The sequence below is a fragment of the Tinamus guttatus genome, unplaced genomic scaffold, assembly GCF_059628265.1.
Source record: "Tinamus guttatus ecotype Peru unplaced genomic scaffold, ASM5962826v1 Tinamus_guttatus_pri_ptg000652l, whole genome shotgun sequence".
Lineage (NCBI taxonomy): Eukaryota > Metazoa > Chordata > Aves > Tinamiformes > Tinamidae > Tinamus > Tinamus guttatus.
The window spans coordinates 490,748-507,054 of record NW_028289186.1 but is presented as its reverse complement, the minus strand read 5'-3'; the positions used below and the strand labels follow the sequence as shown (position 1 = coordinate 507,054).

At 51.4% G+C, this 16,307-nt stretch overlaps 1 protein-coding gene across 2 annotated transcripts; it reads right to left on the bottom strand.

Annotated features, from left to right (window-relative positions):
- Positions 1-5,346: 5,346 nt before the first annotated feature.
- Positions 5,347-15,413, bottom strand: FBXO2 (F-box protein 2). 2 transcript variants are annotated; one of them, XM_088536214.1, is made up of 5 exons: positions 15,146-15,413; positions 14,197-14,323; positions 14,008-14,103; positions 13,727-13,862; positions 5,347-5,450 (listed from the first exon to the last, which is right to left on the bottom strand). In XM_088536214.1, the coding sequence occupies exons 1-5, from the start codon at positions 15,393-15,395 to the stop codon at positions 5,430-5,432; spliced, it is 630 nt and encodes a 209-aa protein (XP_088392340.1). In that variant the 5' UTR covers positions 15,396-15,413; the 3' UTR covers positions 5,347-5,429. The 2 variants fall into 2 exon arrangements, with proteins under 2 accessions (XP_088392340.1, XP_010223150.2); XM_010224848.2 differs by lacking the exon at positions 5,347-5,450 and adding an exon at positions 13,171-13,312.
- Between the last annotated feature and the right edge of the window lie 894 nt (positions 15,414-16,307).

Below are 16,307 nucleotides of genomic sequence, written 5' to 3'. Positions count from 1 at the left end.
AGTGCTGGGAGCAGGGTGGCCATGCAGGTTCCCAAGCTGTGTCCTGGGCCGTATGGCAGGGAGGGCTGTTGGACCATGCGTTGGCCAAGCCAGCTCCGCTTCCCGAGAAGCTGCAGCCCTGCTGAGCACTCCCAGCTCAGTGTCCACACGAGCAGGGGTGACAAATTGAAGTTCTTCCCACAAATGCCTTCTTGGCGCATTAACGAGCAGTTAATGGTGCCGGATCCAAAAAGGATCCATCCTTCAGCCATCCCAGTGCTGAGTGCTGCTGTGGGTGGCTACGATGGATGTTGCAAAGCTCCTCGTACCTCTTAGCTGTAAAAATTCCTGCTTCTTTTGAAGCTATGCGGGCAATCGCATTATTGAGAGCACCAAGTGGAAAATAGAGCCCCGCGGTGTCTTCCCTGCTGGTAACATTTTGTGAAAAGCTTCAGTTCCTTTTCAAAGGAGTAAAGAGCCTCGCTTTCCTGCCAACAGAAGATGCATTTCTCTGGCAATTGGCATAAAATAAATATTACATATGCTATTTAAATGGAGGTAATTTGGCACCAAGCAGTTGATTTTTGCTATCGCATTATGTTGGATGACACTAGTTTCCTTGTGGGGGGCAGGGGAGGGGAGGCTCCTACAGTTGGGGTGTTTTGGCCTGTATGTGTAGTTGCTTCTTGTCATATATCTGCAGCCTATTTCTGAGCTATTGCTGTGCCTTTTGCACCAACAGTTTCCACGTTACTATCCCATTTTTACATGATAAATGCCCAGCTAGTTAGTTGGAGCCCCAACCTCCAAAAAATGCTCATTTAATTTTGTCTGGTTCCACCTCTGCAGGAGATAGAGGTGACACAGGGAAAGCAGAGCTTAGACCTGGGGCACCCATGAGCTCTGCTAGAAGACGCAGGAGCTCAGAACAGGTTAAAGAGAAAACTCATGACCCCCCCCCGCTGGCAGCCTCCAGCTACAATGTTATTTCAAGATGATAGATAATTAATTCACTTAAATATTGGCATTTTGGGGTTTCGGGTGTCTCTGGGGGAAGTGGCAGTGCCTGGACATGATGAGCACCTCACTTGGTAGTCACCTCCCATCCCCTGCGTGCAACCAGAGGGGACAGAGGCCTGAGTGGGGCTTGGCTTGCGCGTTCCCGCATGTGGCACTGTGTGTTGTGCTTCCTGTGGCACCTGGGAAACGTCCTGAGCTGGTGTCACACACACAGAACCACAGAATGGCTGAGGCTGGAAGGGACCTCCAGAGGTCAATGGCTGCAAGTCCCCCCCTTCCCTGACTTAGTTGGGCCTGTGGAGGAGGGTGATGCCTGCTTATGCATTCTGATGCTGACCTAGTAACCAGAAGTGTATGGTTTTCTATTTATTTATTTTGTCAGGGTTCGAAACTTGGCTCCATTGGTGTCCAAAAAGCAGCTTTTTAATGCAGGTCCTGCTGCATGGGTTGAAAGGCGATGCTGGGGCGAGGGGGGAACCTCCACAAAGAGGAGATCTTGAAGACTTCGTCCTAATCGTATGTAGGCTTCCTGCCTTAAAGTGTTACTGTAATGAGAATGTGTCAAAAGGCTTTGCTGGAAAACCCATTAAAAGAGATTAGAGAATCTATCTGCACCATAAAAAGGTCTTTTGAGTAGAAGTGCCCATAATTCCAGCGGTCACAAACCAAGAGACTCCTGAAATGCCCCATGAGCAGCCATTAAACATGGAGAAGACTCAGCCAGGGGCTCTTGTTTTGACTGTTCAGTGCAAAAAGTGCTGTGACCCTTGGGCTGCTGCTGCCTGGGGAATCTGTGCTGGGAGGAATTAACGACCTCTCATTAAGCAAAGATAATTGTCACCTCGTAGGGGAGCTTCTCTGGGATAGAGAGGCCCAGGCTTCAGCAGAGCCCCTGAAAATGAGTTCAGTGCAGGGAGCTGGACATATCCCTGGAGTGGGCTGAGAAGTTGGTTCCTTAAACTGATAATCAGACTTCTAAAATTGAAACATCTTGGATTTTTTTTACCCACATCACTGCCCTTCTGCAGGAAAAACATGTCGGGGTTGTTTGTATTAAACTCCTTCCCCATCTCCAAGATTCTGGATGAGCCAAAATGCTGCTTTCACTTGGAAGTATTGGAGGGAGAGAAATATCTAGCTGCCAGTTTGCAAGGATGGAGGTGCTGGGGGGTCTCAGAGTGAAGGGAGGCAGGACCGGGTGAGCGTAGCCGTCGCGGCAGCAGTCTCCAGCTCCTGCTCTGATCCCTGTGAGTTGGTGATGGAAAAGGAGGGCTCCTCCGTATTCAGCAGATGCATCTGAACAGGGTACAAAGGGAGAGAGCGCCAGATCGTCTGACTTTGAAGGGCTGAATGTATGAAAGAATGTTTCTTATTTAAAAAATAATAATAAAAATGGGAGGGGCTTGACAGGGTTTAAAAATTCAAAATGATGGGGAAAGAGGTGTAATTTAACCTGTAATTGCCCTCAGCTCAAATTTGTAGCCTTTTTATTTTCCCCTTTTCTCTTGTTCACAGGCATCTTTAAGCCTTTCTAACCTATACCCAGACCGGAGATAACCTATATCCTGAAGGAGCTAAATGGGGAATAAACTTGTGAGCAAAGAGATGAAGGCTTCATTTAAGGAAGCAAGCGCAGGTGCTTGCTGAAATCGGCTCTGTTTCTAGCCAGCACCAGGCTCTAAGTCCCTGCTCGTGCTGTGAAATTTGTGCTGTGCTTAACAGAAATGCTTCCCGAATTGTGGCCTAAATCCCGCTGTCACCCATGAAGAGCAAAGCAATAACCCCCCTGTTATTTTGCCAGTCGGCTGGGTTTCATTTACGTGCTAGGAAATGTATTTTCTAGTTAATGAACCTGCCATGTTTACGACCTCCTGTTTTCACTGGAAGGGAATTAGGACAAGAAGGGTCGATGCTTCGATCCAGGGGCACCTGTGACCCTCCAGCTGGTGCCAACAGCTGCTGGCTTAACAGAGAGCCCTGCACTTGGCTCATCATTTATAAACTCTCTTGTAGTTGGGTTTGATCCTCTGAGATCTGTAGGGGAATTCTGCCTTGGTCTATCAGGGCTTTGATGGCTTTACGTAGGAGGGAACTTGCTTATAAAAGCCAGTCCCTTGGCAACAGAGCGGTTTGCAAGGGGCCAGGTTGCTTTGACACGCATGCAAATTATTCTTGTCAGGTTGAATCCCAAGCAGGTAAAATCCTTCCTCTGGAGCAAATGCCAGGCCAAGGTACATTAAACCTTTGCTATTTAGCTGCAAAGCACTAGGCAGTGACTGTAAAGTGCTCTTTTTATTTGCTTTCACTTAGCAGTCGAGTGACCCACGTTCTGCTTAGGCTGATGAGGGATTGAAGCCACGTGAGTTAGTGGCGGTGCAGGACAGAGGCGGCCCCTGTAAGCATGGGTGAAAAGCCCATTTATGTGTCCTTAACGTTAATAACCTGAGTCTGGTGACACTGGACATGCCCTGCGGCTGCTCCGGGGCTGTCACTGCCCCCGTGATGAAGCCCTCGTGGTTTGGGAGCCATGGGCCTGCAGTGCTCCTGAGGACTCGCTCCAGCACGTGCGTGGTAGCCCAGGGAGGCAGCTGCTTCCACTGTGGTTTATCTCTGTGCCAGCTGCGGCTTCGGTTGCCGTGTGGGTTTGTTCATGCTGCCTCAATATGGGGAATGGCACCGGGATGTGGCCCTCTGGAGATGGGCACCACGGGATGCCCTCCTTATGCAGAGAGCCAGGCTGTCCTCAGAGACTGCTGAATGGTTCCCCTCACTACTGCCTCTTTGTAATATGAAAATAAACCCTTTTCTCTATATAAAACCCTGTAAGGTAATTAATATCCCAGACATTAAGTTCCACTGTAGTATGTTCAGTGTTAATAAGCTAGCTAAGAGCTCTTCTTGAAATTAATAAGTTGCAAATGACCCAAGGGCTGCTGCTTCATGCTTGCTTTTTTCCCCCATTTACCTACCCAAAATTACAGAATTTAAATAGAAAGACGATTTTCATTTATGAGCTAGTATCATTATTCATAACTGGAGAATTGTAAGGAATAAAAAGCCTTTCCGGTTAATTAGAAACCTGAGCATCTCGGGGAAATCTGGAAGGGAAGCAAATGTGGGCTTGACTGAGGTGCATAAATACAAAGCACAGATCAAAAGAAGCAGGAAGGGTAACTCTGCAGAAATGGGAGCACGTTTGGGAATGCCTGATCCCATGGAGCCAGCTCTCCATGGCGTGGAATGTGCCAGGAGATCCCAGGAACAGCGTGTCTGGAACCTTCTCCTGGCTGCTGGCGGTAGGGAGAAGAAGATGGATCCAGAGGGGAGACAAGAGAGGACAGGGTGCCGTGGCAGCCAGGCGGGAAGGACGAGCTGCAGGAAAAGGCTTCCTTTTATTAAAGCCTTGGCTCGTGGCTTCTGGCCTTCAGAGCAGCAGCTGATGCCTCTGCAAAGCCCTGGCTGTTCAGAGAGATAAAAGGGCTTCCAAAAGGAGAGGATGAAAAGGACTTTTTACTTCATTTTTGACCCCTGGCTGGGTGAGAAGCCCTGGCTTTGGAGATACAGGAGGAGGATGGTGCTGGAATTGGGACTGGGGAATGGGTGCTGCTAGAACTGGAGAGGAGGGAATAGTCCTGGAAACTTGGGTTGCTCCATGTCCGTTGCGCGTGGGCGAGACTGTGCCCCAAGTCCTGGCCTGCTTCCCATATTCACACTGCTCTTTTCACAGTTTCTTAAAGCCTGGTGCTTCTTCCACGCTCTTCTGCTGAGAACCAAAAACATCTCTCGCTGCACAGTCCCCTCTTGCTCCAGATGCTCGTCTTTTCTTCCGCCCCTACATCATCCCTTTGGGAAGATTAGAGAATAGCTTGTAAATTCGTAATAATGGACCTTTTCAAACCTAGATTACCTCTTTCGGTCTGTCAGGTGAATACATATTTATAAGTGTTCTTAAAAATGTGGCATCTTTCACTCAGTGAGGCCTAATGAATCATCACGTAAACTCAAGTTCAGGTGCAGGGCGGAAAAAAAAATGGTGTTATTAGAGGGCTTTTCCCTGAATAGCTTGACTTCTCTCAAAAGCAGTAATAAAAGTGATTTAACTACACAGTGCACAGATCACTATTGAATGCGGTTTTTTATCAAAAGCATGCCAGTGCCCTTGCGACAAAGAGGGGCTTTGTTTTGTTTCTTTTTTGCTCGTTTCCTTGCAATTATGGTCTGCGGTGATGAGGGTTGTGGCTTGTGACTCCTCCCAGGTCAGTCAGACCTCTCTCCCTGTGTTCAGACTGAATCACGGAGATGATGACAGCGAATGAGTTTCCTCCCTTTTCCAAGGGAATTGCTGGGTCTAGTCGCAGGATTTGAGTGCTGATCTTTTTGCTCTGGTGCAGACTCACCAGTGCCTTGAACAACCAGCTCTGCTTTTGCTGTCATTTTCCTGATTGCAGACCCTGGAAAACAGTGTTTATCGTGGCTTTGAGTATTATTTACTTCAGTGCTTTTTTACTGACAAATGTTTGGCAGTGAATCTTAAAATAACACTAGGGTACGTGCCTGGGACGTATCTGTGATTACAGTTCATCAGGGCTGGAAGTGTATCATTGCATTGATGTCAGGGCACTGAAAATCACACGCGGAGTGGAATTTACCTCCAAGTACCCCCTGTTAAGTGAAAAAATGCAGTTTTCCCACAGTTGCTCAGATTACTGGGTGCTGAGAAAGCAAATGCACACACTTGCACTCTCTATTGCTGGAAATAGGGCGGTAGCATCTCCGAGTTAGGAAACAACTGCAGCTTCCTATTCCAACACGAACTGAACCTCTTCTGCTTTCATTGCATGGCTTCTCAGGAGGACACAATTATTCTGGAGTGTTAATATCCGCATTTAATGTTGCACTGAATGGCTGATGCACAAATAGCTGGGGTTTCCTGGCAGCAACTCTCCCGAGGGCTGGAACCTCCTTTCTCCCTGGCGGCTCCTTCAGTCCTGAGCAAAAAACACCTCGGTTGCCTGGGCTCGGCCGTCACCTCTGACACCTTCGTGACGGACAAGAGCAGCTCCTGGCACTTGGTGCCAGCAGAGCCTCCCCACTGGTCTCTTTATTCTTTTTTTCTGTAGCATTATGTTGAGTTTGTCTTGAAATTGTGATTTCTAAAGTTACAGCCTGAAGATGTTATTAAGAAATTTCATTAAATGTTATAGCTTATTATGGTTTTAATTACCGCTTTTCTTAATGTTAGGCAGTTTGCTGTAGTATAAGTCTGTTCTTTTTCCTTTTTTTTTTTCCCCCCATGTAAACCAGAGTGCTTTACAATCTAATTACAATGGACCTCAGAGCTAGCTGAGGGGCAGTATTAATTACCCTCTGCCCTAGCTCATCTCTAGATGCATTTTCTAATTATTTCTTTTTATGTTCTTTGCCTTGTGAAGCTAAGGAACAAAATGGAAAACAACAAAGCAAGTGCAGGTTTTGGAGGGGGCAGGCTGTGTGTTTAGGAGTCTCATCAGCTGCTTTGCGTGTCCGTCGGGACCAAACGAGCTGGAAGCAGAACACTGTTGCGTGGGGAAATCTGGAGAGCTGGGACTCTGCAAGAAGCCCTGGTTCCCACCATGGGGCTAGAAGAGAAAGGGATAATGTGCCCTAAGGTGCTGTAGACACTGTCTCTGATACTGGAACATCCTGGACCGGGGACGGGAGGGAAGGCACGAGGGACTGGGCTGGTAAAGCTCCACTGGGAACGTGCGGGAGGCTGCGCAGGCGCCGAGGAGGCTTATGAGCTGCTTGGAGGTCTGTGTTACGTGGCCCGTTCGCAGCTCGTTCCGGTTGGTTTTGAAGCTGTGAAATGAGGCACAATAATCAAGGAGGGTTTTAATAACCATCCTGGCTCTGACATTTAAATTACAGATGGCATTTTCAATTAAACAGGCACTCTCAGCAGATTTAATTTAACTGTCGATTCTGCTCTGTTCTGGAAGTGCTTTCTTAAGGATGTGGATGCACGTAGAACTTTCCCCAAAGGAAGAGGGAGCTGAGGAAGGACTAGAGCTCCTGCAGAAGGGAGTCCCAGGTGTTCCATGTGCCAAGGGAAGCCAGAGGCCGAGGAGATGGGACGTGTGAGCACCTCAGCACTGAGTCGCTTACGGGATGCCTCAGACGCCGTTGTGTGAGCGTGAGTAGGTGCCCCCAGTGCCACCCCCCAGACGCAGTGACACGGGGACTCGGCACACGGTCTGTCTTGTGGCAGCAGGCCACCAGCAGGCTGTTTGGTGCCTGCGTGCTGCAGCGCGCTCTCACCTCGCCTCTCCTGGCTTACGAGCCTCGCTGCTGCCTGGCCCAAGGCTGTTTGCACGGATAAGTGCCCTCCCTGCAGGCCTCTTCTGGGAGACCAGCAGCAGAGCACGAGCCATATGTTCCTTGGCGAGGATAAGCGCCGCTCTGGAAAGCCCTTCCAGGCTTGGTTTGCTTTGGTGCCCCAAATCCCTGTGGCCTACAGGCAAAACGGTGCCTGCCCCTCACATCCGCAGCCGCTCCTGCAGCGCATGGCTACACAGGCTGGGAATGAGAGACTCCCTTGGGGATGTAGTTAGGAGGCTCCAGGGGATGTAATTAGGAGGCTCCAGCGTTCGTGAGGGGGTTATAGTAACCGGGCCTCAAGTGGTGACTTTTGGTGGTGTTGCATAAAATAAGGCTGCTGTGCTGGGCTCTTCCGGGAGCCCCTTGGGGAAAGGTCTTCTCCCCTCTGCGCCGCTGCCTGGAGGAGCCTCCTTGTTTCTCTGCAGGGTAAAACAGGACTGGATAATTTCATCAGCGCTAATAACATTTCTAGCGAGGCAAGTCGTGATAATGATAAGGGTAATTGAATCTCATGCTTCGGGGATGAGCTGAGCTCTGGAGGGGGATCAGAGGAATTTATTTCTCCCTTCCCTGCGGAAGCCGCTTCGCACCGTCTGTCGCGTGTTGAAAGGCTGGGCCCATTCCCGGCACAAGGCGGGTTGCCCCTAGAGCCTGGGCTCCACGAGATCCCTGTTTCCCGCAGTCCATCCCAGGTCTCCGCGCTCTGATCCGGGAGCTGGATGCGTTTGCAGCTTTCCTGGGAGAAAACAGGCAGCGGAGAGCGGCAATAAGGAAAGAGACATCCCGCCTGCCCCGGGATCCCTGGAGCCCGTCGAGGTGAGCACAGAGGCTGCAGCCCCTAGGGAAGGGACAGCCGCGTGCCCAGCTCTGTGTCAGCAGCAGAAGTCACAGTGACACTTAAGGCCACTGCTTGATTTCTTTTTTTTTTTTTTTTTAATTTAATGTTGCTTGGAAACCAAATTCAATATTGCCCAGCTCCAGCAGATCTGCAGTGCTGAATTCATTGCGTGAAGGGAAAGGAGGTTTTTTTTATTTTTATTGTTATTTTCCATTTTTTTCCCTTTTACAAGAAATAATTCATTTTCCTGCTGTTGGAGAAGGTAGTAATTGATCTAGGGCTTTGCAGCTTGCCTCCCAGAATGGTTTTATTCTTAATGTAGGAATAAAACTCTGTTGGGTCAAATACACCGCAATAAATACAAGAAGCACATTAGCTTTAATATATTGGATTATTCCACTTGGTGGTGACGGAAAAAAACAAGATTTAATTCCCCTGGCAATGCAGGCAAAGAAAATCGCTTTCCCTGCCTCTCTTTTCCTGCGAAGTCATTTTTGTCTGTCAGTGCTAGTGCTGGAGGCTTTGGGGTTTAATTTTATTTATTTATTTTTATTTCTTAACCTGGTGTGAAAGTAAGAAGTACTTTCTCCAAGTAAGCTGTCCACAGGTTCACCCCGTAGCTGCCATTTGGCTGTTACGGGTGGGCTCTGTGGGGAGCTCTGGGTGCTGTCAGCAGAGCGGGAGCTGCAGGGAACCGGTGCGGAGCTGTAACCTGCTGTTGGAGCAGGGAGTGTGTCTGAAACAGCCGATCCCTCTTTTCCAGACATCCCGGTGTCGTTTCTGTTCCCGTCCTGAAGGCAGCTGCGGTGTTGCCTGCTGTGAGGCTCCGTCACTCATGATCCCGCCGATCCGTGCTGTGTCCTACACTCACATTCTCAACGTGCTACCACCTTCCTGCACCAAAGCTTTTCAGCCAATTCCACAGCAGGCCTTTGTGCCGAGCCTGCCCTCCTTGTCCTGGCGTGGCAATGCCAGGGAATCTTTCTCCCACGGTTCCTGCTCTCCTCCGATTTCTCCTTCTCATCAGGAAGGCCCAGATGAGAAGAGGCAAAAATGCTCCGTGCTTCTCGCCGTCACGGCAGGCTGGTCGGTAGGAGGAAGCTCCACTGTGGACTGGACAAGGGGCAGAGCAGGACTGCAGCAGGGATGGAGCGTTCCTGGCAGGGGACACGTTCCTGGTGTTCGGCACGGTGGAGGGCTGCGGGAAGGGATCCGTTCGGTGCTAAAACCTCCATTGCTAGAGAGGCTCGGAAACAAAAAACGGACTAGAATGACCTGTGTCAGAAGTGATGTGCAAGTGGAGGGGCTGCCCTAAGGGAGAGAAGAGGGCCTAGACTTGGCAAGCTGAGGTTTCGTGGGTTTATTTTTGTTCTTTTTTATCCCCCTCTGCAAATTTCTTAGGGAGACTGAGGGAAAGCAGCAAAACAGGAATCCTTGATGGTTAAATGAGCCTTTGCTCTGTGTTTGTCCAGGCAGAGTTACCGCTCTGACGAGCAGGGCTCCTCCAGCAGCACCTAGGCTCTATCTGACCGCGTTTGTTGAAGATGCAAACGGCCTCGCAATAATCCTGCTGGCAATTAATTGGCTTTTGTTCAGCAAGAGTGAACAAGATCTCATCTTAATCTGCTTCATTATTTCTCCTTGTATAGCAGAGTCAACACAAGATTAGGTTTAATTTACAAAAAAATGCAGAGCCATTACTCATATCTGGATCAGGATTTTTATCTGCAATGCTTCATGTGTCAGTATTAATGAGGGGAGCTGTCTAGAGCATGGTAAGGTGGAAATGCACCGCTTGACTTGAGGACTTCTTGGAAGGAGTGCAAGGAGCAGGGCTGTGGTGTCCCCCCTCTGCCTCCTGCCCATCCTTAGTGTAGAGGCTTCGTGTTCCCTTTTCCTTGATGCTGGCTCAAGCTGATGCTCTTCTTGGAGGCAAAAGAATCCCAGGACACACGCCTGGGAGGAGGCTGTTGGGAGCCAAAAGGAAGCGCTGCGGGGTCCGTGGCAGTAGCAGCCAGGGGCAGATCCGCTTGGATGCCAGGGAGACTGAAGAGCTGAGAGGCCGCTGCAGTGTCTTGGGGTGTTTGTGCAGAGCCCGAGGTGCCTCAGCCGCACGGGAGGGCCCAAGCGGCGTTTTGGGAGCGCTCCGCTGGGCTCCGTCTGGCAAGGGAGGCTCCGCAAGCTCCGCCAGACAGGACTGCAGCAGGACAAGAAAACACCAGCTTGAGCCCAAGCTGCAGCCAGAGGAGCCGAGGTCCAGGGCTCAGCAACCAGCCCCCATGGAGGGCAACCAGCGTGCGACGCCCGCGGTTATTCCAGGTATTTCTCAGCTTGAGGAGCAGGAGTGCGGCTCCCTGGGCTCACTGCCTGCAGCCGGGTGCCCTCTGCTGTCCCCTGTCCCCAGCATTTGCTGCTTCCTCAGAGGGCCAGGAAGGCCCCAGCGCAGGGCTCATCCATCGGCTTTCCACCTGCCTTTGGGACCGTGCTCATCTCTGCAGATGTGGCTGGTGCCCTGCTGTCCTGGCTCCCAGGGCACGCTCTTCCCAGCCTCCGCAAGCTGTTTGATTTAATGGGAATTAATCTCCTAAGCTCCCCTCCGCTTTGTAGCTGTGTGGAACAGCTGGGCTGCAAGAGGGAACTGCCAGATTGATTTCAAACACCCCCTCCTGCTATCCCCCGTGTCTCGAATGCCCCGTGGGGGAGTCAACTCCTCCATCTGTCCACAGCCCCCCAGGTGGGTCATAATATGCTTTGTATAGAAAATTCAATTAGACCTGACAAGAGATGTATGTTAGTGCTTCCTTGCCAGGCCCTGTCTTGCTCCTCTGCAAGAGACTGTAGAAGCTATTAGGTAAAAACCCTTTTAAGTGTAATGGCATTTATGGCCAGGCCTGGCTGCGCGGGTGGGCTTTGTGGGAAGGGAAATTACAGCAGGGACTTGCATCACTGCAGGTGCTGAGATGCCCTTGGCTGCCTGCGAGGGGAGCACCAGCAGTCGGGGTCTTTTTCTTGGTGTTTCTGAGCACTGAAGAGCCCCTCTTGCTGGGGAGGGGCGTATTCACACCAGCGTCTTGGCTACATGCAACTACCTTAAACTCCCTCTTACGTCCCATCCTCCAGTTGTTCCAATGTGAGGTGTTCCAGTGGTGCGTGTTGCTTTTATTATTATTATTATAGGTAGCTTACAGCCGAGTAAAGGATGGCTGTGGATGGCTGTGATCACTGTGGGTTTAATGTACCGAGAGAAGGCAAGTCCCTTCTGTAGCCTTTATTGCCACCTTCAGGACTGGCACCCAAGCGTTCCAGGAACACCAGGTTTTGTATTTATGTCAGAAAACCAGCAGCATTAGGAACAAAGGAGCTGGAAGGGATGAAGCAAGGCAGATTTTTTTTTTTTCTTGGAGGCTTCTGAAAGGAGCAGCCTGGCAGCCGCTTTGGTTGTAACAGCGGTGCTGGGTATGCTCTATGTGTTTGTTAGGTTCATCGAGGCTGAACTAAGAAGAGGGAACCGTGGCCTTGCTCCATGCTTGTAACAAATGCTGTAGCTGAAGGTTTAATCCTGAGGGTTGGTCCTGCCTGAGATGGTGGCTTAGGAAATGTTCTGGTTAATAGTTGCATCAAGGCTGGTGTATTGATGCCTTTGCTGTACTGATCCCTTAGGGAGAGACTGAGGCCTCGTCCCCGCCGTGGGGCAGCACTCTGGCTGTGCAGCAAATGTTAACTAGCAGCTTGAGCAGCTGCATTAAAGGTTGTGGTGAATGAGCTGCACTGTGTGACAGTGTGCACGGAGGTAACGGCAAGGAGAGCCACGTTCCCAAACTGCTGCTGGTTTCTCTGGGGTCAGAACCACAGCAGAGCTACAGCCACGGGTGACCTGGGGGGGTGTCTATCAGGGCTCAATCATGCAGGAGTCTTCCTGGACCCTTCCATGCCTCCCGGGAGATCCCACGCCATTCCAAGTGCACATCTGCCTGCTGTGGATGTGCAAACCCACCACCCCTCAGATGCTTCTGACGGGTTCAGGAGGGAGCGGGGCAGGTACCTCCGTCCAGAAGGCCCATGGCTTCATGCTGGGTTTGACTCCTGCTCTTTGGCTCAGCCCTGTTCACCTCCACTGCAAGGGGAAAGCACAAGGACACAGACACCCAGCGGAGGAGGGAGGTTCACACAAATACCCAGTGGACGAGGGAGGTTGACACAACCGTGGTGTTTATTGTGTTCACCCAGCCCGCGGCTCGGCACGGCTGGAGCCTGGAAGGCCGCTGGGGCCATCCCAGCGCGGCAGCGGCCAAAGAGCCTGAAGAAGCCGAGCGCCTACGAAGTGACTTGCTCAGAAGCTCTCACCTTTGGCAGCGGGTAGTGCTAGGAAGTGGTGTTTGCACTTCGATGCCAAGCAGCATTCCAGGAAGTGCTCGGAGCGAGATGGAAACGCGTGTCCCGGTGAGCCCCACGATGTCCTGCTGTCCCCCGAGGAGTGACCGCAGGGGTGCACGTGGCTCGGGGAAGCTTGGGGGTGTCTGCATGCTGGCTCACAGCCCCAGGGGCGCTAGCAGGCACATCCTGTCTCATCAGGAGCACACGGAGCGGAGGCCAACCTGCACTTCTTGCGCACACTGTGCAGTAGTTAATAGTAGTTAATAGCTCAGGTCTGGCAAGCAGACCAGGGAGTGCCTGGCTCAGGCTGGATGTTACGGGTAGTGGCTGAGGCGATAGGCTGGTCTGCAGGATCTCCAGGTGATCCCATGCCTTCCAGAGCATCGGTGCAAATGGTAAAGCTCAGTCTAATGTGCATCCATGAACCTCCTCCCACTCTTTGCATAGGCCCCTCCAGAAAGGCCGGCCACCCCCAGCATCGGGTGCACGCGTGGGCACCCAGGAGTAACTCGCTTTGCAGTTGGGAAGCAGCACCATGCAGAAACCCTCCGAAGGCCGTCGGATGCCCCCAGGGAAGGCGGCTGTAGCGAGCAGGGCCCCTTCGCGCGCCTACGGCTCCAGCGTCACGCTGCTGTTGGTAACGCGGACGCCGTACCAGCCCTTCCAGAACAGCGTGTCCTGGCCGCCGTGTTCGAAGCGCACGAAGCGCACGCCCGGCCCGTAGTTGGAAAAGGTGTGGGAGATCTTTAGGGTAGGAGAGAAAAAATGGTTGTTGGTGAGTGTCAAACCACCATGGATCTGCCCTTCTGCAGTGCACGGAGCCTTCAATCCCTCCCTGCCCAGCCTACCAGGCTGGGTAATGGTGAGGCTGGTTCCAGTGGGAAAGAAGTTATGGAAGGAGCTTTGATCCCAGTGATTTTTTCAGAGGCTGCTTGAGCTCTCCCCTAGTTGGGCATCTCCTTCCACTCCCACGAGTTTGTGATGACTTAACAAGCTTCCCAACTTTATGCAAGGCACTAAAATCCCCGGGTCTGCAGCACACGAGCCAGAGTGTGCTTGTCCTCTCCGAGGAGGAGGATGCACCCTGCTCCCTTCGCCTGCAAGCGCTCCTGCCCCGCACAGGTTGCGTGTCCTGCCCAGCCCCTCTCTGCCCCTCACCTCCGTCCAGGCAGCGTCGTTGTCCTGGGGGATGGCAATAGTTTCGCTCTTGAACTCGGCCACCACGTCCTCGTGCTCCGAGAGCAGCTTCGCGCAGAGCTCGTAGAGGCAGCCGGCGTCGCTGCGCCCTGCGTACCTGCAGGGAGAGGAGCTTGGCAAGGAGGGCCCCACGCGCAGGAGGACACGAGGGACGCAGCGGGGTGACAGCTGAGGTTTCAAGGGCTAGTGCAGGTTTCATTCTTGATACCCTGTCTGCGTTCCAGGGCATCATTCCTACTTACCAGTCCTTCACCACGATTTTAGGCTGGGTTGTGTCCATCAGCTCTTCCCAGTAGCCCTCAGCCCTAAGATCAATGACCTGAGACTTCCGACACCAACTGAAAAGCAAGTTAATTGGTAGCACAAGCTGTCCCGGGTCTGGAAGAAGCAATATTGTTCCCTCCCCAAATAAGAGCAGAAAGCAGCCTTACTCATAGGACGTAACAAAGTATTTGTGGACTTCTTCACTAGGAAATTCTTTTCCAAAGTCCCCAGGAAGCTCTTCAATTTTCCAGCCATCACCTCCATTCTCTACCTCTCCCCAGTCCTGGAAGTCTTCTGCAAAGGCAGAAAAGAGAGAAGTTTAGTGTGAGTCTCTGCTGGCCTGGAGAGCCTCCCTGCTCCCAGTGAGACCATCCCTTGGTTTGGAAGGTGCCTTGTTAGATCCAGCCCCACTCTGTGCATGGGCTGCAGAGATGTTTGTTAGTAGAAGTAAAGCAAAAAGCTTTAACCTGGTGGAACACAAACTCAACCTTTCCTGCCACCTAAATGCCTATGCATGTATGGCTTTACTTAAGGAAATACTCCACTGCAACTACATATTCTAAGCTGTCAGCACTTTCAGAGTTGTAATATAGAAATAGCCGAGAGGAGAGATTCCTATTCCTTTTTTTTTTTTCTTTTTTCTTTTGTAAGCAAGTAATTGGGATTTGTTTCAAATTCCTTATTTGCTGTTCCTCTGTGCGATGTTTTGGAAGTCTGCAGAAGGCTTCCAAGCGTACCTGAATTGCTACGTGATATTTCTAGAAGCTACATGCCCTAAAACATTTGGGCTCTTCTGGCCTTAGCCAGAAGGAAATTGTGTGTTGAAAAAGCCTGCAGAAAAATCACCTGTAAGTACAATGGGGAAGTTGATGTTGATGCTTAGTTTGCCTGTGGATGCATGAAATGTGGAAATTCTGTGTTGTTGCTTGGGCTAGGAGGCTTGGTTACTGCTGCTTGTAGCTAAACATCCTCTAGATTAACCAAAGTTAATGGATTATCAAACCAATGACTAAGGCTTGTGTGCCCAGCTCAGAAATGCAGCAAAGGCTGATTTGCTAGGATGCCTTCAAGCCCATTGAGTGAGTGGCCTTGGCCCTCATTATGCTGCTGTCTCACCTTCGCCGCACGGGTTCTTGATGAGATTCTTCTTTTTCTTGCTCAAGAAGTAGAAGTTTTGCCAATTCTCTGCATCCTCCTCTGCTTCTGCTCCAGTGAGGCCCTCCTGCTGGCACTTGAGGATCCAAAGAGCAGCTCCATCCACCAGGTTCTTCCACTGGCAGCAGACCAGGCGGCACACCAGCACCAAGTCCGCGGCAGGTATGGAGGCCAGGATCCTGATCAGGACCGCTTCAGGGAGGGACTCCATCCTTGGGCCACGCTGGATGGAGCTGTCTGAGGAGAAGGTGGGGAAAGCAGTTACAGACCATTGGCCCATCAGATTTGGGGTCTCCCACCCTCAACTGGGTCAAGAGAGAGGGGAATGGACATTGCAATGTAGACGTGGAGTGGCTTCAGAGCATGTGCATTGCCTCCTGGCCTCCAGCCCTCCTGATCCTCACTGACTTAACACCCTGAAGCATGAGAGTAGATCATTAATTTTTTATGACATAAATGAAGCCGTTTGTTAAATCCACCCACAAAATGTGACTAACTGACATAGGCAACTGTGGGCAGTTTGGCAGTGTCTCCGTTAAAAGGCTGGGATGAACCTTAGGAGTGCTAGTACTTCATGCAGCTTCAGAGCTTGCCTGGAATGGGTCCTTCCAGAGTTTTCCTTCTGCAAAAATCAGGCTCCTCATCACAGCGATGACTCCACTTGCAGAGGGAACGCTGCAGACATCTGCATGCTTGTTCTGCCTTTGTGAAATCTGCAGCGTGGTGCTCAGATAGCTGTGATGGGTATCCTGCCAGTCCTGCTTGCAGTTTGGCTCAGCTCTCGCTGCAGAGGCTGGCACTTAATCTCCTTAGTCATGAGCCATAGGTCTGAGTATGGGTTATAACTGAAGAGAGCTGAGTCGAGATGCCCTGATTTTCCTTTCCCAAGGCAGGATAGCACTAGCAGTGAGGCTGGGAGGACCTGCTTTACCTCAGGTGCTACCTCTGCGCCCTGACTCCCCCCGGCTCCCTGCTGCCCCCAGCTCAGGACCAGGCGCTGCAGGAAGAGGCAGGGATGAGTGTGCAGATTGGGCCCCACGGCTCCCTGGGCTGCAGCGTGAGGCTGCCCAAGCCCTGCTGAGTCCTGCTGCAGTGAATTGCCCAGGCGCAGCCAGACTGCTCA